Source organism: Struthio camelus, chromosome 3 (genome assembly GCF_040807025.1).
Source record: "Struthio camelus isolate bStrCam1 chromosome 3, bStrCam1.hap1, whole genome shotgun sequence".
Lineage (NCBI taxonomy): Eukaryota > Metazoa > Chordata > Aves > Struthioniformes > Struthionidae > Struthio > Struthio camelus.
This window is the reverse complement of record NC_090944.1, coordinates 147,110,786-147,134,106: the sequence shown is the minus strand read 5'-3', so window position 1 is coordinate 147,134,106 and position 23,321 is coordinate 147,110,786. Positions and strand designations below refer to the sequence as shown.

The window sequence follows — 23,321 nt, the reverse complement described above, 5'->3', positions numbered from 1 at the left end:
AGGCAAACCCTATGAAGCCCTGGTACCCTATCAGCAAGACTATCCAAACCATTACAGAGAGAGTGTGACTGCATTGCTGCCACCAGATTTCCACCTACTCACTGCATTTTGAGCCTAAAATAGTCCCCTTTTCATAAGAAGTCTGTAAGGAAGGAGCAAAACTCATCGAAGCTTTACAAGAAGGGGAAAAAAAAAAAGACAAACAGAGCAAACACCACAGACTCTGGCCCTCGCTATGGGCACCGGGACGTGGTGGGGATAGAGGGCCCCTCAAGTTAGCCTTCACAGAGCTATTTTTCCATGTTGGCCAATATTTCCTCACCTTCAGACTGGTGTGAGGGATGGGAGCTCTCTGGTGGCAAAATGTGAGCTTGCAAAGATGGATTTCCAGTGACCCCACTGCTTTGCCCTACTCACATGAAAGACTCAAGAGTATAACTGAAAACCAGACCTATGCTGCCCTCTCCTAAAGCAGATCCAACCAAAGCACTTCTCTCATGAGTACAGTCAGACCTCAACACTGGACAAGAAGCTTTTCAGTGCAGGGGTGCCCATTTCTGAGCCTGGCACTACCCCCAGTTTGCAGCCTGCTCCTCATGGCTCAGTAGAAAAATGGGGGACAACGTTGCTCCAGGAAACCAAGACGACACTAGTCAGAGAACAAGAAAGCTGATGGCGTGTCTCACGGGAAGCCAAAAGTAACATGACTAGGAAGCGAGAGGGAAACTGGTCTGCTTGGAGGGACATCAGCAGCTGTGTAACCTGCCAGCTAAGCATCTGGAGGGGAAAAGTGCATCAGTCATCACCCTCCAGTTTTCACCAGACCCCCAACAGGAACAAGATACAGCCAAACAACAGGAGAATTTGGGTAAGAGGCAGCCTCAGATCGCCATGATTTTCACACAACGGACTTCTGCTTTTCTCTGATTTTTGCCACTGCCTTCTTAGGGGACAGTCAAGCTCAAGTGGCCAGTGGGTCCTGAACTGTTGGGGTCTCTGGGGATCTGGAGGAGCCAGATGGCACCCCAGCTCATATGGATGGTTCACATATAAGGCTCACTTTAAGGCCCACCTTGACAGCTGGTTCTCAGCTCTACACCATTGCTCCTCCTTGCTTGGGGATCAGCATATCCACAATCCAGACGCACAGGCCTGGCAAATGGGAGCAGCAGGCTCACATATCTGTTGGCCCTCCAACGGTCCTGGAAGGAGAGACAGCAGTGTCATACTGCAAGTCCTTTCTGGCCTGTGCTCTGAGTCTCAAGCCTCAGCACACAGCTGAATGATGTCTACGCGACTTCTGAGAGCTGTCCCCACCTCCTGGCCCAGGGCAGAAGCCTCTTGCCCCACTGCCCTTCTGCAAGGTGTAGCAAACGCTAGCAGTCTTCATAGGTTCAAATGGTGCCTAGCCAAATTCAGGAAGGAATTCACTGAAGGCTATTCAAAGCAGATGCGTTATGTTTAGCTCAAGACATTCCTCCCTGCACGCTGGAGCCTAGCAGACTATCTAGCAGGTGTCTTACTGCCTGTTTGTTGCCTTCTTCTGTCCTTCTCTAGGGATCTGATGTCAGGAACATGATATTAGGCTAGACAGTCCTCGGATTTGACCAGCTATGGCTTTATTGTGAGTGGACTTGTCATACCTGAGGGCCTAACAGACCCTGTCCTGGGGCAATTCCATGTGCAGCTCTGTAACCCTCCCAGCACGAGAACAACACGGAGCTGGCCAAGTTTGTCAACGCAAGCCTCACTGCAAGCGGCGGTCTCAGCACTTGGGGAGAAACAAGTACTTCGGGCAGGTAGGGAAAGTCGCGGAGGGCGTTAAAGCCCCGGAAGACAAGCAGGGCTGCAAGAAAAAAAGGTCAGAAACTACCAGGCTCTACCTAGCGGAGAAAAATCGGGACTGCTCTTCTACAGACATGCAGACAAACTCCTTTCATGCCACAAGATGGTGCCCTGCCTTCAGGCACTGGCAGAAAGCTTGCCTGGTTTTCGGAAAAAGGCCAGGCCTCTGTAGCAGGCCCTGTATCCTCTGCTCTCCTGCTCCCCGCTGGGATTTGATGTGCTGCCCTCAAAATGGCATCGAGAGAGAAACAACAGCTTTGCTTTGCCTCAGGACCCTGGCCTCCCCAGCAGGTGATCCCAAAGCTGCAGGCTATTTCTTCCCAGAACGGGCATGATGCTGACTTTGAACCCGGGACTGAGAGGTTTGGGAACTGGGAGAGGAGGGTAAAACAACCACCTGCCTGAGCGTGAGACTCATGGGGCTGGAACAACAGTCAGAAATATCTCTTTGGGTACTGTGAGAGTGAAGGACTGTCTGTTGGGAGAAAGATTTCTGTGATGGGGAATCTGACCGGAGAACACAGTCCAAGAATTGTGTTTTAGTTACATTCAGCCATAGGAATGAGGGGAAGCTGCAGGACCCTGGGGAAAGATCGCAGGGTGGGCTGCAGAAGAGAGAGTTGCTCTGCCAGGCCAGATCCAGTCCATATAACACTGACTGGCAACCTATGCTTTCTGGCCTCTTTCTGAAATGCTGCTACAGTCATGCTCCTTGCCAGCACCCACCTACAGCAGTCTTGATGGTGGCTATCCATCAAGATATCTGTGTTGCACTACTCTGGCAATGCAAAGGCTCGGAAGGCCACCGTTGGTTGCTGAAGACTGGAAACACGTAAGATTACCAAACCAGTTCATCCCATCAGTCCAGCTGGCTTTTCTCCAACCAGCATGCCAGAGGAGAACTGGCACACCGAGTATGGCCCACCATCACAGATCCAGGCTTAGATCCCAGTGACTAAAGATGGCACTGGGGGAGAGGGATGCTAGCTAGCGCTACTGCATTTGTCAGTGGAGTAACATCATGGGAGACTTCCCCACGGCCACTCTCTTGGACAAGACCAACCACAGCAGGAATAAATAGCCCATGGTGAGCCAATTATCAGCTCAGACGACTAGCAGAGCAATAGCCACTGAGCCACCCTTGATCTATGCATAAAGACCACATCCTGCTGACTGATCATGCCCACAACAGATACAAGAGTGCTCAGGGATACAGTCAGAGCTTTCCCCTCGATGGCAGCTGTGGCTGCAATCTGCCTGCACTCTTGCAGGAAACACTGCTAGACCCTCCTCTTTTCAAGTCTTTATCTGCAACTTCCTTCTACTCGTCTGACAAACACCCTCTTGCCTTGCATAGTCCACGTGGCAGAAGCAGTAGGAGTGCTGTCTACGTATGTATAAGGCAGGTTCACCAGGAAAGCCACATCCTTTTTTAGACTACCTGGTATATTGGAAGGCAAAAATAAATAAATAAATAGAAAAATGCACAATCTAGCTTGCCTGTTCTCCCTAGCACCCATCCAGAATGCTGCTGGCACAGCCAGCTCTCATAGCCCTTAAGTTTGGTTACATTTCCACTCTCCTTACAGAGACACTCTCCTTACCCATCTAGTCCCAGGCTGCAGGCACGAGCCTTGTCCTGCTGCTCTCCCTCCTGTTGCGCTTGACAGATATGGGCAGTGCTGTGCAGACTATGGCTTCTTGCCAGTGCTGTGCTTGGGAAAGGGGTGCTTACCCCTCCAAACCTGCCTTTGCACCACAGACCTCCCATAACAGCCTTAAATTCTTAAATTCTCAGAACAAAGTTCTCATAAATTCTCATAAAACAAAGATATTCCCGGAAATTATATTCAGTGTTCTCTCATTATCTTTGGACGGTTTTGAAAGAAACCTTCGTTACCTCCAGCAAATCTTCCCTAAGACCTTCCTGGCTATCAGGCTCCTGGTGATGAACTTAACTACCCATCATGCTGACTAATATGGTCTTGTTGCTTCCTTTTTCATTACCCCATGTGTTTTTTATCTTATGGTTAGACAGTAAGCAGATTAGGGTGGGGATTTTCCAGTCTACGCCTGTACAGCACCTTGCACAATTGGTGATACGTGTGATGCAGCTAATTCACATGCCATCTAATCTTATTTTTAGAAGGCCTGCTTATAATAAACTCCTGATTTTAACCACCCCAGTAAAAAGAGCCAAGCTCCCCCCCATTCCTGAGAGCTAAACCTGAACAGGTTCAACAAGTGGTCTCAGCCCTGATAAACACAAACAGGCCTGGAGTTCCCGATCCAGAAACAGCTGCCTTGCTGAAGCAACGCACCACCAAGAGGTTTCTTCGTTATTCTGATACAGCTGACTGCAAACGCTATCATAACAAACAACCTGCTACAACCTTCTGTCTGGGTCACAGTGTGAGAGTAGTGGGGGTTAATGTAGTCAGGAAAAAAAATTAACAATGACATTGCAGATAGATGTCAGCAGCAACCACCTCCACACCTGGAACAAAGCCCACGTCAGCTGCAAGTGCTTATTCCCAAAGAAATTCTTGCAGCCACGCAGCATTCGACAGGATAACGCTGTATCTTACATGCCCAGGGAAGAAACAGCCTAAAGGTTAGGGTGTTGCCCTGTAATGGCACTGAAGACTCTGGTCAGGCTTACTGCAGGTTTCCTGCCAGGGGCTGGAGTCATGCAACCTCCCACAGCTCAGCCCTGCCCCTCTGTACAGGGAGTTGAGAACACAGCCATGTCTTACAGGAAGAGCTCAGGAGCGTAACCACACTAAACATCACAAAGCATTCAGATAACACGGTGAGAGATACTCTTTGAAGCCCTACCCACTGGTTAAGAGAAGTTCAAGTCCTCAGTACGCTCACCACTAGCTTCCCTTCTCACACCGAGGGGCATTCAAGATGCAACTCACTTATATGCAGGGAAGCCAACACACCATTTTAAGTATTGTTCGTTGCCTATTTTGAGGATTTAAGTGAGAGCTGAGTGGTGGCTAGCTGATGCTGGGGCAAGATGCATTCCATTCTTATCATACAGAGTAGTTAGGACAGGCCTTGCTCTAATGGCAACAACAGCAAACACCCAGGAGATCAGCTTGATCAACTTCTTGCATTTCTAAATTAACACGGGGCCGTTCCATTCCTGAACTGCCTTCTTGTTTCCTTTGTCCTTCTACTGGTAAAAACGTCTCAGGAGTAACCAAGCATCAAGCTACCTTCCCCATCACACTCGCTCCAGAATAATTCTGATGTGGTTGATAAAGTTAAGTCAGGATTTGCACCAGCGCGCAGGGGAAGATTTTGATCCAGTTGTCATAGCTTGCAGAGGTTTTACTATATGGAAATTAAACGAACTGCAACCTGCAGCAACAGTGGAAGTCACGAACAAATTAAAAAGAACTAGTTCCAACATTCATCTCTAGCAAACTAGGACAAGCTTTTCATTACTGTAAAAATAGCATGTATTTCTAAGCAACATTCAGCTCTGAACTCTCCTAGATCACAAATTACAGAAGAGGCAGTAAACATATAGAAAAGGCAGTTCACGTTTCACAAATAGGAAACTAAGGCAAGGAGGTCAAACAGCTTGCCCAGCATCACCCCACGGGCCAGGGTAGGGGGTCTGGAAGAGAATCAGGACTCTTGGCTCCTGATCGCTGTCTGCTAGGCCACACCACCTCCTCGGAAAAGGAATGGACCATCACTGCAGTCTGGGAGATTAACTGAAAGGCAATTTCCCTGCAAATTTTGATTCTAGTTCATCTACTCGGCTGAAAGTTACAGCAATGCACCGCTTCTCATCACTGCCCTTCTGTCAGTGAAACAGTTACGGCTGCAAGGTTTACAGAGACTTTCTGTTCCTGTCTAAAATTATCTCTGCTGAGCCTTGCAACACCGAGCGCTCAGCGCCAATATTCCATAAGCTCGAAGAAAAATAAACTCCTGAATTTCAGGCCCAGACAGCTAGTCAGGTTACAGTAGCATCCGTCTGTCGTGACCGAAGTTCAGAGTCCCCACGGTTTTAGGCCTCACACAACAGGATATGACTTGTTTCTTCACTGCATGAGAGAGCACAGAAAGTAAGGCCTGATCCTGCTGTTTGCGTGCTCTGCGGTTGTGTGTGTGTGTGTGGGGGGGGTCAAACCAAAGAGGAGTCTTTGTGGTCCCTGTTCTCCTAGTAAGAGTGGTGAACTGTGAGATCTGTGTGAAAGCGTATGAAAAGAGAGCAGGTGGATACAGACAGATGGGGAAGCGCAGGGCTAACGGGGGAGACAACAGCAATTAGCATAAGCAACAGCAGTCTCGGCTCACCAGCTGCTTTGCCAATTGTCTGCCTCCCTGATTTCCAACAGCAAACAAGCAATTTTGCCTAGGAGCACAGTCAATATCTACAATTGCCCTTAAGAACTGAAAGTATTGGAAAAAACCCTCATTTCCACAGTGCAAAAGCATGGCTTGCAGGGCTGTTGTGTAGAAATTTGCCTAAGTAAGGCAAGGAACAGGCAGCTCAGAACAGCCACCAAATACTTGAGAGCGAAAGGCTAAAAAAGGAAGGTTTTACAGGAGGAAATGAGTCAGTAGCTTGGAGGACAGGAGGGGGAGTTCACATAGCTGAGGCATATAAAGTAAGCAAGAAGTCGCCATCTCAAACGCTAGAAAGTCAGCGAGGTGGATGTATTCATCTTTGTCTTTCGGAAGCTGGAGTCCACAGGGGACTTTTTATATGGGCCATACTGGGTTTTGAAATGGTCCTTCATTTAACAGAAGCTCAGCGGCTGGCATTCATGCCAGTGCTTCAGGCTGGAGCCAAAGCAGTCCCCGTTGGCTATAAGATCTCTGAAATTTCTCAGGCTCGCTCATGGCCGGGGGGAGGATTTTTTGGAGGGAAGTTTTGAATTAATTGCAAAAGCTGTTTGCCTTAAGAGAGGGTGGGGAAGTTAGAGGGGATTCACGTTTTGAGATGGTTTGTTCAAAGGTCCACCTTGAGCTTTCAGCATAGATTATTCACAACATTAACACTGGGACAAAAGGACAAAGCTTACTTAGCGTCTAAAGGCAGGAAATCTTGTCAAAAATGCCATTTTCACACTGCTGCAGCAACCTACTGTCTTCATTTTTTCTTCATAACTCGGTCCCTTTAACAACTTCATACTGCATTCAAATCCTGGAGGCTAAAGGGGAAGTCTTAACTCCTGGAAGCCTTAACCTTGCTCAGTCATACACTGTCACAAAGGTTGGCCATAACAGGATGCACATTAATGGAGCACTAAGCCATGAGCAGGATAGCATCAGCGTGGCAATAAGCCACAAGGCACAACTTCCTCATCTCTACCTCAGGTCCCTGTCCCATGACAAGGGCAGGACGGATAAAAGCAGGCCTATTAAAAATAAGCACCAAAATTTCCCCGTGCCCACCCAAAATAGGGATTTTTCCCCCTCAGTTCAGGCACTGAGATGACAGCTATTTAGCTGCCTTACAGGGATGCTGCTGCAAGTCCATCTATAAGGGGAACCACAGTGCGGCAGAAATTCTGGGGAACGCTTCAGTTCATAGGCACATGAGGAACAAGCTGTTCAGCCAGTGGAGCAGCACAGGCCTGGAAAATCGGACTCCCCTACTCTCTAGAAGCAGCACAGGATTTACTTAGGATAGGAGTTCCCAAGCCATATCGTACATACAGCTAATCATCAGCAGGCAACGGTAGGCAGCTGCCAGTGCCTGTGGTGGTACCACAAATAAAAGAGTCTGTCAAGTCCTAAGATACAGCAGACTGGTACCACCATAAGCCAAGCGTTTGCCAGTACATCTCAGGATGCAAGTCCTACCTCTAGCTTCTCCAAAACACGATGGCCACCGTGCTCATGCCTCACTGGACTATGCTATTTTGTCTTTTCGGGCATGTAACGTTTCAGAAGGCCATCACTGTTCCCATAACATGCCCTTCCCACAGCAAAAATGGCTTTCACAAAAGGCAGGAAAAAAAGTGGGAGAGATTTCCCTTACAATACTGATGAAGGAGTTCCTGTCCTCTCTCAAGCTCTTCCTTGTTGAGGTTCCTTTAACTGGTTAGATGCCTTCTCAGCCCGTTGCAATGCTTTCAAACACGCAGCAAGACCTCTTGAAACAGACTGAGCCAACAGGCCAATTTCAACTCATTTTCCCTTATAAGTATACAACATAGAACAGCCTCAGTCCTGTTCTCATGGCCTCACATCATCCCTTCCTCTCCTCCCCTGGACGTCTTATTTCTATATTCCTCTGTCACGGAAAAACCACTTTATTAAGAGCAAATGTGGACCAATAACAGACACAATACTTACATCAACTGATACTAAAAAGCACAGCTGCTTTGGTGACCAGGTCCCAGTTATCTCATTCCTCAAACTGGAATTAAGGTCTGCTACGATACTTGGCAAAAAGGCTCCGATGGCCAAGCAGTGTGTGTCCTGATTTTCTCTCCCAGACACACAGCACGCTCTCACTGCAGGTGAGCTTGGCTTTCACCTTCTCCAGGCTAGCAGTCACAGCAGACAGACAGAGCAGTTTGTTGGGAGAAATGCATTTGTAGGACTGAAGCTTTCCTATTACAGAGGCTTTTTATCTGACTTCTTCTGGAACTGTATGTTAAAAATACAACGTATCCATAAATCAATTCTTATTTCCAAAGTCAGTTACAGCTTTAGTCCAAATGTAAGTGTTCCTACGCTCTTTTCTGATATACTTAACCTAGGGAGGAACTACCCACCCGCTCCAACTTAAGTCTAACAGTGATACCATTAGACCTTCTGCTAATTTCAACAGGAAATCTGATGCAAATGCTCTTACAAAAGGGACCCCTTGCCAGCGCAAGCTACCCAATGAAAGAGCCTACCAGCCTAAAAATGCTTTTTCAATATCAGCATAAATGATCTTCCAGGAACCTGTATCTAATGCGAACGGGCATAAGAGAGTCCCTAGAAAGGCATCTATTGGGACATGCAGCAAATCACACCCATAATCCCAATGACACAGGTGAAAACTGTTAAGGCATGGCTCACACCTTTAATAGCACAGAAGAGCAATAGGGGTAGAAGCTCTTTGCTTGTTAATTCCTGACAACTTAAACCAGGAACGCAGTTGCAATCAAGCTCCAGTAATGAAATTTAAGTGCTTACACTTTTTTGTTTTGTTTTTTAACATAAGTAGATGCTTCTGTAACCAGATGGTGGCCGGATTACAGGGAAAGCCCAATCTGCACTGCCCAGAAACGTCGAGGAAGTCATCTTTTTCCCTAGCGTTTTAGATTTGCTGCAGTGAATACGGAGCAGCAGCCTTTCCCCAGCGCTCAGCTTGCTCTGCAAGACAAGTCTCTCGTCGGTGCGGCCACCTGAAACAGAGGCCGCTCTGCCTGGGCCGAGCAGCAGCAGCACCGCCGCCACCGCCGGGCAGAACCGCGCAGCGTTTCCGCAGCGCGCAGCCAAAGCGCCCGGCCGGGGCCAATCAGCAGCGGCTGACTGAGATCGCACCAAAGTAGGTATTGAGAAAAAAAGAAAAAAAAAAAAAAAGCACAAAGGAGAGGGGGGGGGGGAAAAACCCAGAACAACCCACTTCCTCCTCACCAGCTCTTCTGATCCGCCACCCCCGTCTCCTCTCAGTCCCCACACGCATACGTTCCCCTCCGGCCCCCCCCAACTGCCTCCCCGGCCACCACCGGCCTCGGCCGCCCCCCAACTGCCCCCCCCCCGGCCACCACCGGCCTCGGCCGCCCCCCAACTGCCTCCCCCCGGCCACCACCGGCCTCGGCCGCCCCCCAACTGCCCCCCCCCCGGCCACCACCGGCCTCGGCCGCCCCCCAACTGCCTCCCCCCGGCCACCACCGGCCTCGGCCGCCCCCCAACTGCCTTCCCCCCCGGCCACCACCGGCCTCGGCCGCCCCCCAACTGCCTTCCCCCCCGGCCACCACCGGCCTCGGCCGCCCCCCAACTGCCTTCCCCCCCGGCCACCACCGGCCTCGGCCGCCCCCCAACTGCCCCCCCCCGGCCACCACGGCCTCGGCCGCCCCCCAACTGCCCCCCCCTGGCCACCACCGGCCTCGGCCGCCCCCCAACTGCTCCCCCTCAAACCGCCCCCTTCACCCCCGCCCCCTCCTGACTGCCCCAACCGCCGCTGCCTCCCTCCCTCTCCCCCCCCAACGCCTTTGGGGCAGGTAGCACCACCCCGCCGCGGAGGGGAGCCGACGCCATTGGCTGGCCGGCGCGTGGCCTCCCCATCAATCACCCGGCGGCTCGCTGTGTGATTGGACGGATGCGCCGGCTCTCTCTCCCCCCGCCCCCGCCGCGGGCAGGCCGGCACGGTGCGAGGGGCAGCGGGTACGCGCGCGCGCGCAGCCGGAGGGGAGGGGGCGTTGCCACGCAGGGTTCCTGCCATAGCAACCGCTTCCTCCTCCGGGCACGGCCGGCCGTGACGTCGGCAGCGTTTCCGCCCGGCTCGCGCCCTCGCCACTTCTCTTCCTGCTGTCGGAGCCCGCGCCGCGCCCAGCATCCGAGGGGGAGCAGCTGCCGCCGCCGCCGCACCGCGCTCCGCCGCCAGCCGCGCCTCGCTGACACCATGGTAGGGAGCCGGGCGCCGGCGGGGCGCTGGGGGACGGACGGATGGACGGATTGAGGGGGGGGGGGCACCGTCCGGTACCTTCCCCTCCCCCATCCCTGGGGAAGGGTGGGGGGGGGCGGTTGGTACCGCCGACGTCCCCGCGCGCAGCGGCCGCAGAGCCCGGCCCGCTCCGCCCGCCTCTGAACGCTACGGCGGGGACTGCGCCTCCTTCTCCCCCCCCCCCCCGCGCCGCCACGAGGCGGTGGAATGTTCCTTGTCTTCCCTTCCCCCCACTACCTCCGGGGGGGGGGGCGGCTATGGAACCGTCCGCGCCCCCTCCGCCTTCCCCGTGATGAGGCGATGGTGCGCTCCGCGCGTGAGCGCTAGGGGCGGACGCGTCCAATTTGGCGGGGGGGGGGGGGCGGCGGCAGGGGGAGAAGCTGAGCGAGCAAAGGCGGGAAGAGCGGGGCGGGCTCCGCCGCCGGGCGATGCGCGGCCCCTCCCCGTGCCGCAGGGCGCGGCCAAGCTGGGTGGTGGGGGGGGGGGCGGCGGTGCGGCGGTGCCCTCCCTCTCTCCCCCCCCCCCCCCCGGTGAAGCTGCGCGTGGGGGGATGGGAGCTTCCGCCGGGGACCGGGAGGGGAACGGCGGCGCGGCCGGCCCGGAGCCATCTTCCCTGACGGGGTTTCGGGCCTGGCCTAGAAACGGGCGGCGCGGGCGGGCCGTGACTCGGCGGCGCTGGTCGCAGGCGCCCCTGCGGCCCGGCCGGCGTCAGCCGATGCGCGTAGCCGACGAAAGGGTGAGAAGCAGCATCGACGGAAGGGAAAGGCCGGTGTGGGCAAGCGCGTCCTGAGGGCGGCCGTTCGGGGGGGCCCCCTCTCGCGAGCGTTTGCGGGGCCTTTCTGCTTGTGCCCTTGCAAGGTAGCAATGCTGGAAGCCGAGAAACGGTAAAAAAACGTACTGGATGCACACACTGGCCTTCCAAAAAAAAAAAAAAAAAAAAAAAAGAGAGAGAAAGGGGAAAAAAACGGCAAAGGGCTCCTTTAATAAACGGGACGGAATAGACCCGCCAGCCATTATGCTTCAGTATCGTTCCTTTTCTGCAGTTGGATTGCCTAGGCTACACGTTTGCACCTTTATTTAACTCCGACTCCCCGGATTGACAAATTCACTTGAATTAGCGCACGCGGTTATAGCAGCTGTCCCTTTTTTGCTTGAGCCACGCACAGACGCTTGCCTGGCAACAAACATTTGTGCGTTTTAACATACTCTGCTAGGTCTGTTGCCTTTAGTAGAAGGGTTACGTGTTTAAGCCTACATACAGGTAACTTCTATACTGCACAGAACCAGCTGACAAGATGTACTACTAATCTTTCTTCCTTTTAAAAAAAAAAAAAAAAAAAGCATCTCTGGGATTCATCTGCAGCATGGAACACAGCTAATGGAAGCTGCAGGCGAAGCTACTAAAATTCTGACAAGGCTTGCAGCTCTTGTTTGAAATAGGCTTGTCTGAACAAGCTAGCTACCACCTCTGCAGTATGCACACCTAGTTGAGAATGACTATTGAATGTGTCAGGCTTCATCTTGCTTCAGAACAAGACAATTCCCTAGTCAGTCAAGACTAGTATTTTTCATAGTGATTCCCTTTTTGGAAAAGCATCTTTTTTTAAGATGCTTCTGTTATAGCAAATAAACCTGCTTTTAGGCAAAGAGTGCAGGCCTTCTGGCAAAGTGCAGTAATGCCAGCAGGAGGGCATAATTCTGAAGCAAAAGAGCATTGGATCTTCTGCTTTTATTATTTTTTTTTTCTTGGTTGTTAGTTGCTGCCATTCCCAAATCTGTGTAATTGCAAGGTACATATGCCTCATATACAAGATTACAGCCTCCTGACTATTGGTAGTGTGGGTGTTTCTGACGTGTTCCCACTTGCCCTGTCAGAATATCACTATCAAGAAGCTCCTGTGGGAAGCAAGGGCTGACCTCAGATCTCATACTGCAGAGACCACAAACAGCCAGCACTTGCATCTAAAGCTGCTCTGAGCCTTCGCTTGCCCATCTGTTCTGTATTTGCAGCTATCTCCAAGAGAAAGATACCTTGGTAACAACCCTTTAGGATGCCCAAAGAAAGCTTTCAAAGGCTCTTTTTAAGGATGAGCTTTGAGTTATGGAGGACCACCAGGAGATTCTTACTGATTCTTGGGCTCATAATAGCGCCTTTCTGTGCTGAACGTGTTTCTAAGAAGCTTTGCATTCCTGTAAGAGTTCTGTCGCGTGCCAGCTTGCACCCATATCGCTTTCTAAATGTGAGTTTCAGCACAGGAACGGGTCCTGCTCAAACCTTCTGCCCTGCTGCTAGCTAGCTACCACGCTTCCTGTTTTTTCAAAAGTGTTGCTGGGATTGCCTTTCTTTGTGGGCATTGTGTACGTTACCTACCTTAATAATCATCAGAAATGATCTTCCTGAGAGCTGAGAAAAGATGATGGTTTCCTATTTGGCTGAAAGCTGAGGAAGCACCTCAAGGAATTCAGAAGAGATTTTTTTCTCTGCTTTTTTTAGTTGTTCTTTTCCTCCTCTGTTCTTGTCTAGTTGATGATTTGGGGGGGGGGGGCAGGAACAAAAAAGCTGAATAGACTTGTGATCCCCCCCTCCCCTCCAATAAAAGAGGCCAAATAATGCAAAATAAAACACTTCAGTCCAACTGGCAAGATCTGCCTACAAGTGATATGCAAATAACTCTGTACTTTTTGCTGTTTTATGGTGTGTAAATAATGGCCTCTTACACAACAGGCAGTAAAAAGGCAGTTAATGTTTCCTTTCATGCTACAGATCTGAATCAAAGCTTGGGCTTTTTTCAGCAGCATAGACTGCCTGGTATAAAAGTGGGTGTCTAAACTATCCAGCAGTAGGTAGCAGAGGAAATAGGCCTGTTGGGACTTAGGAGATCAGTGGTGTTCCCAAAGTGGTGCTGGCCTTTGGGGAGAAATTAAATTAGTTGCTCTGTATGTTGCCCCCTTCCCCACTCAATAAAGTGGGAGTGATAAATGGGTTTTCTTGAGTACTCTGGTACAGATGCAAAGCAAAGCAATGTTGAAGATCCTTAGATTTTTTTTTTTAACCCCCCCCCCACATCTTCAGTCAAGTTGTAGGCCATTGCACGTTTTAGCTGTAACCTTTTGAGGTCTAATTTGGTATAATCTCTCAGTCAGTTAGCTGCAGCCAGACTATATGGCCCTCTCTGCTCAGCTATCAGCTGCTTTTGGAGCCGACTTGGCTTCGTTCTCCAAAATCTCAGTGCTAGTGGTGTCCCGGGATATTGCATGGCAACATAAGGGACAGCTTTGGTGAGGGTACTGTCCCAGAACAGTTGCATGGTAATGGTTTTAACTGAAAAAAATGTTTGTCACAGAGATGTCCTATGACACATCACTGGGCCGGATGGAAATGCCACGTGGTTACACAAACGGTCCTGGCAGCACGAGGAAGGGGTGGCGGCAGCACTTTGAAAAGAGATGAAGAGGAGGGTACGCCAGGCCTAGGGGGAATGTGGTATTTGCTGACAAAACTGTGAGCGACGTCTATGCTGGTAATTTGACTAGCAAACAGTTAAACCGGGAATACTTGAGGAATATATTCTTGGTGTCAAATTCTGGAAAAATCGATATTTTTCCAAGAAGCAAAAGTTTGTTCTCGAGTGGCTGAGGATAGTCTACACTGATGCATACAATGTGTGCATGTATGGTTCCTAAATAAAAGTCAAAAACTCATTCTTGAAAATGTTTCTGTAGATAACAGACATCACTGTGAAGGGCTTTTAGGCTCTAATGACAAGGAAGAGAACCTACGCTGTAAAATTGTCAACATTTAAAGGCAAATTCAGTCCTTTGGACTTGTCTTGAGACAAAGTCACTGATTTAAAACCTCCTTGGCTGTCTTACAGAGAGAACAAAGACTTTTTTGCTAAGATAGCTTAAATACTGGAGGAGAATACTGAGTTCACAGCGCTGCCTAACAAAGCGCGAGGCCAGTTTCCCAATGCCGGAGTTGCATTGGAATGCAGGCTTGCTACAGATCCAGTCTGTCAGGCATCTGTCATCTTCCTCAGTGTTGAACTTGCTCTCTGTATGCAGGGACTTGGGGAGGGGGGAGAAAGCTTGAGTTATTCTGCAACCTTCCCCTTCCTCAAAGGTCCCATTTAGATTAAATTTCAGTTCTGGAGTAGTTGGTGATGAGGGCAAGATATTGGAAGCTGTTAATGGAGACAGCTACTGCAGTTGGAAGACTGCCGGCCAGAAAGCGCTCTCTTTGCATTGTGAGATTAGGGATGGCGTTCTGCTCTCACAAGGCTGCTGCATTGCTTTGCCCTTAAGGCAGGAACATCAGGGCTTTGTGAAAGGAGTAAGAAGTGCTGTGTTACTGCAGTGCGTGCTGACAAGGCATCTAATGCAACCGTTACCTCATGTGCCTGCAGCAGCCCGTATGAAAATACAAAGCAGGTGCTGGTACGAGTGATCCAAAAAAAATTTACAACTCCATACAGCCCACAGATACACCGCCTTTGCAATAGCTGCAGGAAGTTTTGGGGAAGAACTGATTTTTGCTGCTGAACTCCCTCAGAGCAGACCTACAGTCTCCCTGAATATCCTGAACTGCCTCTTCATTTTTCCCTCTGCTAATTAGGTGGCTTGCCTCCTTGCCGCTTCCTTTCTTCAGTTAGTTTAACAGGCACCTTAGTTAAGACCCTGAACCAGCGACAGAAAGAGTTTGGCTACCTGACTGTGGCTGGTTCTTTGCAGCTGTATCCTGAGAACTGGTGCTGTCCGTGTTGCAGGGTCAGTTTGTCCCCTGCATCAAAAAGTAATCAACTTTTGGTCTTGGATCCTTTGAGTACATGTAACATACGCTGCTCAGTGAACAGCCACCCATATCTGTAGACCAGATTTGGGTAACTGCTTTAGTACTGAACGTGGAACAGAACCAAGCTAACTCTGTCTTAGCCCTGCAGTATTCAAGCCAAAATGCACAAGATAATAATGAATGTACTGTATTGAATCTTCTGAGCAGCACAATATTGGGCCAAAGAAAAAATGCAGAGTAACAAATGCACATTTATTCTGTCATTACTGGCGGGGTGGAGGCATCTCACTTAGCTATTCTTCTGGACAAATCAGCAGAGACATGGTTAAAATGCAGACTGAAAACATGTACTTATAAGTGTAGCATTTCTCCTTATTCCAGTGCCCTTAACAGCCCTACCCTGAATGAATGCAATTAAATTGCAACAAAATCTGCCTAGGGTTTGGGGTTTTTTTCCTTTTTAAAGAATGTTTACAAAGCTATTCTGCCATTCTGGCTGGTACAAATGCACTGGGAGGCTTGGAGAGGAAGCCCTAAAGTTACAGAAGCGTATCTTCTTTTTGGAAGCAGTTAGTTACATTGTGAGCGCAGGTTAAAAGTGTTAAGAAGCTAGAGCAGTAGGTTTCCGACCTGTTTCATTTCTGGGTGCATTTCAACCCATATTGAGACACAGCTATAGGGTTTTCTCAGCTAGGTAGGACAAAACAAATCTGCGTTGTTCCTTGCAGTATAATAGCTGCTGGTATCAGCTGGTGTAATAAATCCAGGGGCTGTGCAGCAGCTGTGAAAAGGAGTAGCTAGTAACAGCCTCTTACTTTGAAAAATAAGAATTCTGTTTTGAGTGTTGTTCTTCCTCCTTCTGGTCAGTCCCAGTTATCTGCTGCAGATTAACAGTGAATTTGAGTTTCCAGACTGAGTACTCTCAACATTTTTGGAATTTGAACCAACTTGCCAGCAGTGTTCAATTCCTTTATAAGGAAACAAGTTGTCTCCCAACTTGGAGATGTGTTTCTGGCTCTGCAACAGCACAAGTATATGTTTTTGGCTGCACAGTTTGCATCAACTTGCAGCTCCGTTGCTGCTGCTGCTTTCAAACTCTCTGCGAAGTATTAACCTCTTTTTTTCAGAGTAAGAGAAGTAAGTTGTTGATAACAGGAATTGGTGCAGAGAAGTTGTTGTGATCCTGGAGCGAAGATCAAGAATCGATAAAGGCAGAGCTAGGTGGCATTAACTGCTTTCATAGGATTACTAGGCTCCTCTTTCCCCAGATAGTTCAGTCTTTCTAATTGTTTACTATTTGAAATCTTAAAACTTCTCGCACATTTATATACTGGTGTATAAATGGATGTGGATGGATGTATGCAGGCATGACTATATCTGTTGTCAGCTGCTGAGATGTCATTAGCTACAAGACAAACCTCAGGGGAAAAGAATTGTCCTGCATTCACTTGTGGATTTGTCCTTAGTGAATGATGCAACAGCATTAGTCACTCCACTCTAGGGCGACCTTAGATATTTAGTCTTCCTAAAGCGCTCTTAACACCAACTGCAGGGGTTCAGAGACTGGAGGGAAGAAACCTTTATTCTTAAGGAATATAATGTACTTTGTCACACTGTGACAAAGTGCAGTCCCTCTGTGTGGAAGAGGTGAACGTAGGAATGAGTCGCTTAGCTTATTCCAGGATAAATTCAAGTAAAAGTGCAAACACCAAGCATTCTCCACTTACTTGCCTTGCCTTATAGAAGATAGGCAGAAGGGTGGCTGCCTGCCAAGCAGCTGAGGCACAGTGACTTATTCCCTGTTCTGTGTGTGTGCTTCTACCCCAAAGTAAATGCAGAGGAATTCTAGGTAGATTATCCTTAATAGACAAGCCGTGCATTGTAAACCTCGAAGGGAAGGCTCTTTTGTATTTGAGTAAACCTTTAAAGAGCACTACTCTTTCACACTGGAAAAAAGCTTCTGTCTCAGACTCACTACTGTATGAGATTGACATCTAAATCTCCCAAGTGCTGGTTGTGCAAAATCAGGGCAGACTCCATGATAATAGATTCTGCCGTTTGTGTCTGCATATGCCAGCTATGTGCTTGGAACAGCCCTGGACCTGCCTTCATTGGGTTAGCAAAACTATGCCAGCTATTGGAAGCTACAGAAGGAGAGCTGTTGGTAGAAAAAAAGGATCTGGGCTCACCTGAGGTCCTCTTTCATAATAGTGCATGGTAGCGGTTGGTTGAGGCTTTAAAAAATACGTCAAATAGCGGTCCAAGTCAATAACCACATCTCAAGGACAGGCATTTGGAAGTTAGCACTAAGCAGTTCACCTTCATCACTGCCTTCCCTGATTCTGCAGCTGAACTGTGCTGTTTCTTTAAAACATTTTTCACTCCAAACAAGGGATAATGTCCCAGGCAAATGAATCTGTAGAGCAGATGTTTTGGGGCTGAGCTTAAAGGAAAGCTAAACGAAGAACAACCTTTAGTCTCTTTCAGTTGGGATCTCGCACACTGGCTTTACCTGACTGTTTAGTCATTCTGACTGTGCTTATAACAGTGACGTGTGACCATTTACACAGAGGGAGGAGGGTGGCTTTCCTTTTGAGATATGAATTGCCAGTCTGAGGATAATGTCACTTGAATCTGGAAGCCCCAAAAGCAGTAGGGGGAAGAAGCAGTATTAGAAAGAGGTTGCACTGTTTACGCTGCATGCAGCATTTTGAACAGGTATAGATGACTGTTGGACAGGTTTCAGTTTGCTTTCTACTGTCTAGGCACGCTGCTGTTCTAGCATTCTCTACTTGTCAGTGTGGCTCCTGTATTTGCAGCGTTCCCCTATTACACAGCAGCCTTTAAGCTCTCGAGCTTTGCTGCACTCTGAGAATAAAGCTTAGATATCTGAGTGCCTCTACCCTGCCACCTCTATTTTCCTTCAACCTTCCCAAAAAGCAGCAAACTGAAAATACGGTTCAACCTCTTGTCATTCTTGCTAGGACTTGTCCTCTTTAATCTGTGCAGTTGCTTTTAAGATTAGATCCATAATGCTGCGTCTGCACCTCCTATTGCAGCTAACACAGGAGTGTGTCACTAAGTAATTTCCCCTCAGACTTCCAAAGGAGAAAAAAAAAAAAAAGCAGCTTCTAAAAAAGAGCAACTTGTAAAGGTTGGCTTATTCACAGCTGAAAACTGTGCATCCCACTACCCCGCTACATCACTTTTGATTTCTAAATCAAATACGTGTGACAAGCATGGAATTTGGCCATGTTTTATGTATTTTCCAAAATCTGATAGCAAGCATGCTAGAAACAAATAGGACACTTTGTACAGAAATGATCGTTGCAGACCTAACAGATATCTAGCCATCCTGAGATGGCTAACAAAACTACGCTGTTGCAATGCCAAAGGATCTGCCACAGCTGAATCTTCAGGACAGTGGGAGGTATGCATGTAAAACTACCCCAAAATAGTGTTCCAGTGTAAGTAGGACTGTGCCTTCAGAATCATTTTGATTTGGCAGCTGGCTGTGGCCAGCTTCAAGGCTCCAGACTCTTAACTTAGCCCGGAATAGGAGGGCCTGCAGCCTTTTCTGATGTCACACGCAAGCCATTGGTAACTATTGCCAGTATCGCTTGTCTTCTAGCCTCAGATTTAAGGCAGTACAGTAATGCAGTTGTGAAAATGTGCAGTGGTAGCCCTAAAGGTCTTTGCTGTTTTGTCTCTGCAGGCATCTGGAGTACAAGTTGCTGATGAGGTATGCCGTATCTTCTATGATATGAAAGTGCGGAAGTGCTCCACACCTGAGGAAATTAAGAAGAGGAAGAAGGCTGTCATCTTCTGCCTCAGTCCAGACAAAAAGTGCATTATTGTGGAAGAAGGCAAAGAGATTCTAGTGGGAGATGTCGGTGTGACAGTTACCGACCCTTTCAAGCACTTTGTGCAGATGCTTCCCGAGAAGGATTGCCGTTATGCCTTGTATGATGCAAGCTTTGAGACCAAGGAATCCAAAAAAGAAGAGCTGATGTTTTTCTTGTGGTAAGCCGTGTTTTCAACTTACTTATTTATAGCACGAAGTCCAAGGATTGTAGATGAGGTCTACGAGCGTTTGTATTGCCCAGGCCTGCAAGATGGCAGAAACAGTCAGCAATCATGATAGCCTTATGTCTGAATTCTGAGTTGCAGCCAGGAGACTTTTCACTTGTCCATAGTCAGTAGGATACTGCTTCTGTCCGTGCTAGATAATGATGTCATTAATTGCTCTCTCTTTGATTTACCCCACTAGGGCACCAGAACAGGCACCTCTCAAAAGTAAGATGATCTACGCAAGCTCCAAGGATGCAATCAAAAAGAAGTTTCAAGGTACGTAATACAGCTAAGGCTTCTGTCTGTGCCATGTGCCTTAGAATGCTTGCACAGTAAGACCTGACTGTTGGTTAATTGGCTTTTAAAAAAAAAAAAGGAAAAAAAAAAGCTGCTAACAGATGAGAACTTCATAGCTGAAATGCCGTGTGACAGAGCTAAAGTAAGCTCTCTAAAATAAGTGGAGGCTATAGGGTTTGACTAAATTTTACAGGCGCTAGAACTGTGCTCAGACCTGTATCCTAGGACAAGAGCAGGCTTTGCAATGTGTGAAGCCACTGCGGCACAGAACAGTGCAGCACATCTGTGCCATACAGCTTAGAAACCATAATGTTCTTAACACTGAACTGAATTTTAAGAGCTGCCTCTCTAGCAGAGGACTTTCAGCCCTTCAGCTGTTGAAACGCACAATCTTGTAAACTCGCTGTGCTGTAATATTTAAAAGTTGACTTGATGCAGTTCTGCTTATTCACTGCAATATAGATTTCACCTCCCAGTGTAGAAGCAAAGCTCCCTGTTAACCAAGGAATAAACACCTTGCTGCAGCATTGAGGAATTTTGTTCGGAATAAGTCATCAAAATGGCTCATAACCAGATAGTATTGACCCCTTCAGTTCCTTTGGGCTTGCAGTAGTGCAAAGTTTTGAAGTGGCAGAAAGACAAGAGCAGTGTGCAGCAGCACCAGACAGCCTTCACAAGACAACTCACCAATGGATTGGAACTAGTCCGGTATACTGTTGTGTACTGCACATATGGAAGGTGGAAAAAAAATCCTGTGCTTTTCCTGCTTTTCTCCACAGAAGGCAAGGTTGGGTTGGATTCCCCTCCCCACCTTCAAAACTGTTAATTCCTTATACCAGCAAAGTCTTTCTAGTCTCTGCACACCGAGTTCCCACTTTCATCCTTTCACCCATCTTTCCAGAGACAGGAACAGAGTCAGCCATCTTATTGCTTGTGTTTAGCTCCCTCAGCTGCCCTATCCAGGGTAGGACTAGAAGTGAGACAGGTTCACTCACAAATTAGCTTGGAATAAAAAGCCTAAAAATCTGAGTGTTGATGTAGTGGAAACTTTCTTCTTGATAATTCTACATTGATATTTGTGCCTTAGTTGTGCAGTCAGACTTCTCCTGTGACGTATCAAAGGAAAAGAATATCCCTATTCCTTATGCCTTCTGAGATAAGGCAGAGCTTGCTTGCTTGAACGACCAAACTGCCTGTTCTAATATTACTACCAAGTATGGTTGTTTTTGATTGATTACTGGCATATTGAAATACTGCATTATTGAGTGTTGTGCATCTTTTTTAGGCATAAAGCATGAATGCCAAGCAAATGGGCCAGAGGACCTCAACCGAGCTTGTATTGCTGAGAAGCTAGGAGGCTCCCTAGTCGTAGCTTTTGAAGGAAGTCCTGTGTAGATGTCATACAGTGCCACAACTCTACAAGCATTCCATGTTTTAATATATCAGTTATGTAAAGCAACCATTCTAGGCAAGGGTTTCACTAACTGTAGGGAAGCTGTCTTGTAGAATAAAGTAGATTTTGGAGATGTAGCTCGTATGTACAAATGACCCTAAATAAATCAAGTCTAAGGATTTATCTTGGTGTATTAATATTTGCATTGGTTGTCCAGCCCAATACTGTCCCTGACGGATTAACACTAAAGGTCTCAAAAAGTTTTGGTCCAGTGTTGCAGTATGATATGGGATGAAAGGGTGGGAGAGAGCAATCTGGTTCCTATCCTTTTTGTTCTAAATTGTAACAAAAAACCTTAGACAATTTTTTTGAGGCTACTGGCCAAACTGCCAAACTTAGAAACCTTCCCTTGTAACTGTTTAAAACAAAATTTAAAAACGGTAGTTAAAGTCATGTTAAAGCAACCTGTTGGCACCGAAACTGGGTTAAATACTTAGCAATTGCAGTTGCAGAGCAGTATTAATATAGGTTAATCGTGAAGTTAAAATAAAGATACAAATGGGCACACACTTCTGGAGAAGTAGTCCTAATCCACTCTCTCATAAACCTCATTGTGGTGTAGTAATATCTAGAAATTCACTTGTTCTACAGGTGCAATTTTCTTACTATGAAGTGTCTTGAGGTCCCTTCCGGCCTGAATGATTCTATAAAAATCGCTTTTCTGTCCAAATAGTCTAATTTTAGAACTACCTTAGTTTCACTAATACACACTTACTAGCAGATTGGATGTTTCCGAGGCTTTGACGAATGCAGACTCTTACTTCAGAACTCTCCAGTTATGTGTAGTACAATGAGAAGGAGCCACTTGAAACTCTTGTAAGTGGTGTTCTCAGCCCCAGTCTTTGGTCACTTGGTCCATTTGTCCGTAATTACTGTTGATTTAACTTAGAAGAACCAACCGGTCTGATTAATATGGCTTGATCTGGGCTTTTTGTCTGTTAGCTTCTTTAATTCTGTAGAAATGCATGGAAATATCACCTACTAAAGGTTTGATCTGAAATGCCTTTTGTATGGGGGGCAGAGAACATTCTTGTGCCAGCTACAGAGATCTTAAAAGCTTCCATGGTTCACCAATGATTGATTAAAGCTGTTTCCTTTTGTGTAATCTGTACATGGGAGTTGCATAGAGTTTTCCTGTATGTCTGTAGAAAAAAAAAAAAAAAAAAACCCTTAGCCTCCAGTGCGTTACTGTGATATGTTCTGTGCGTGCCAAATTCTAATAGCCTAAATAAATGGGGTTTCCCTCCCCTGGGTCAGTGACTGATTCCTCTCCAACTTCTGTATTAATCCTCCTGCAGGGGATGGTGGGGCCAGCTCTGCAGGGCAGAACAAAGCAGTGCCCTGCCCGAGGCAAGCGCTCAGGAAGCTGGTATGCCTTTTGCAGCTGCTGACCTTTCCCACTTCAGGGTGCGAAAGGATTGGGGAAACAGCCTGGAAAGAAGAGCTGATGGAGTTGGGGAGAGCAGGCAGAAAGCATGTTCGTTTGTCTGCGTGGTGTAATAATACCCTCTTTGGCCTTGCACCCCATTAACAGCCAGGAGAATGCCAGCCTACTGCAGGCTCTACCTCCCTGACAGCACATGGTCTCTTCCTTTTCGGCTTCAGACTCAGATTTCCAGGGGGAGGGGAGCTTCCTAGGAAGCATCTTGTATTTACAATCTAACGAGGAAAGATCCAGCATGTGTCAGTTATCTTGTGCTGCTTTCCCTACAAGACCTGAGGGAGCTTTTCGGAGCCAGCCCAGCAAAACCCATGCAATTACAGTCTGCCCTTGGATTGCAAGCTTTTGCCAGATGTGCAGGGACAGGCAGATGGACTGTCCACGCGTCTCCTCCGAAGGCTGCATCCTCGGCCTGCTGAAGCAGAGCAGTGCACTGCACTGTTTTATCTGTGGGACCAGGGAAATAATGGTCCATCCCCTAATTCAGCATGAGCCTTCTCTGGCTGTACTCATAGCTGAAACTTTTAATCAATGGCAAGCATTGACTGCTGGCTCTAACTTGGCACCCACGGAGGTCACGGGGTTGAAAGCACAAGGTTTTCTAATACTGAGAGATCTACCAGAGTGAAGCTTTTTGATTTTGAGAAAAGGAGTCAGACGGTTTCTGCAGGTGCCTTTAGCATATGTTTAATCGGCTCTGAACTCACCCAAGTGGATAATCATCCCCATAAAAAGCTCCTCCTTGCTTAGGTGTCTGCAGCACTGGTATCTGTCTAAAGTC

The 23,321-nt window shown here is 48.0% G+C and overlaps 1 protein-coding gene and 1 long non-coding RNA gene across 3 annotated transcripts in view; one reads left to right on the top strand and one right to left on the bottom strand.

The window, feature by feature from the left end:
* LOC104142929 (uncharacterized) overlaps positions 1–9,493 on the bottom strand; it is a 36,527-nt gene extending 27,034 nt beyond the window's left edge. The window contains exons 1-3 of one of the 2 annotated variants that reach the window (XR_011140615.1): positions 9,013–9,493; positions 8,179–8,475; positions 1,073–1,202 (exon numbers count right to left, since the gene is read on the bottom strand). This is a non-coding gene — a long non-coding RNA (uncharacterized lncRNA). Of the gene's footprint in view, positions 1–1,072; positions 1,203–1,643; positions 1,779–8,178; positions 8,476–9,012 lie in introns of those variants that run through there. The other variant, XR_011140614.1, reaches the window with a different exon arrangement.
* Positions 9,494–10,121: 628 nt separating this feature from the next.
* On the top strand, positions 10,122–21,222 carry DSTN (destrin, actin depolymerizing factor). The gene is made up of 4 exons (XM_068940829.1): positions 10,122–10,447; positions 18,994–19,301; positions 19,549–19,625; positions 20,932–21,222. The coding sequence occupies exons 1-4, from the start codon at positions 10,142–10,144 to the stop codon at positions 21,039–21,041; spliced, it is 801 nt and encodes a 266-aa protein (XP_068796930.1). The 5' UTR covers positions 10,122–10,141; the 3' UTR covers positions 21,042–21,222.
* Positions 21,223–23,321: the final 2,099 nt, after the last annotated feature.

Bases quoted from the DNA above. Each gene is read 5' to 3' on its own strand.
- DSTN (XM_068940829.1), top strand. From the start codon at position 10,142: ATGCGCCGGCTCTCTCTCCCCCCGCCCCCGCCGCGGGCAGGCCGGCAC. The intron at 10,448-18,993 runs GTAGGGAGCCGG...TTGTCTCTGCAG, and splicing joins CGCGCCTCGCTGACACCATG to GCATCTGGAGTACAAGTTGC. The intron at 19,302-19,548 runs GTAAGCCGTGTT...TTACCCCACTAG, and splicing joins GAGCTGATGTTTTTCTTGTG to GGCACCAGAACAGGCACCTC.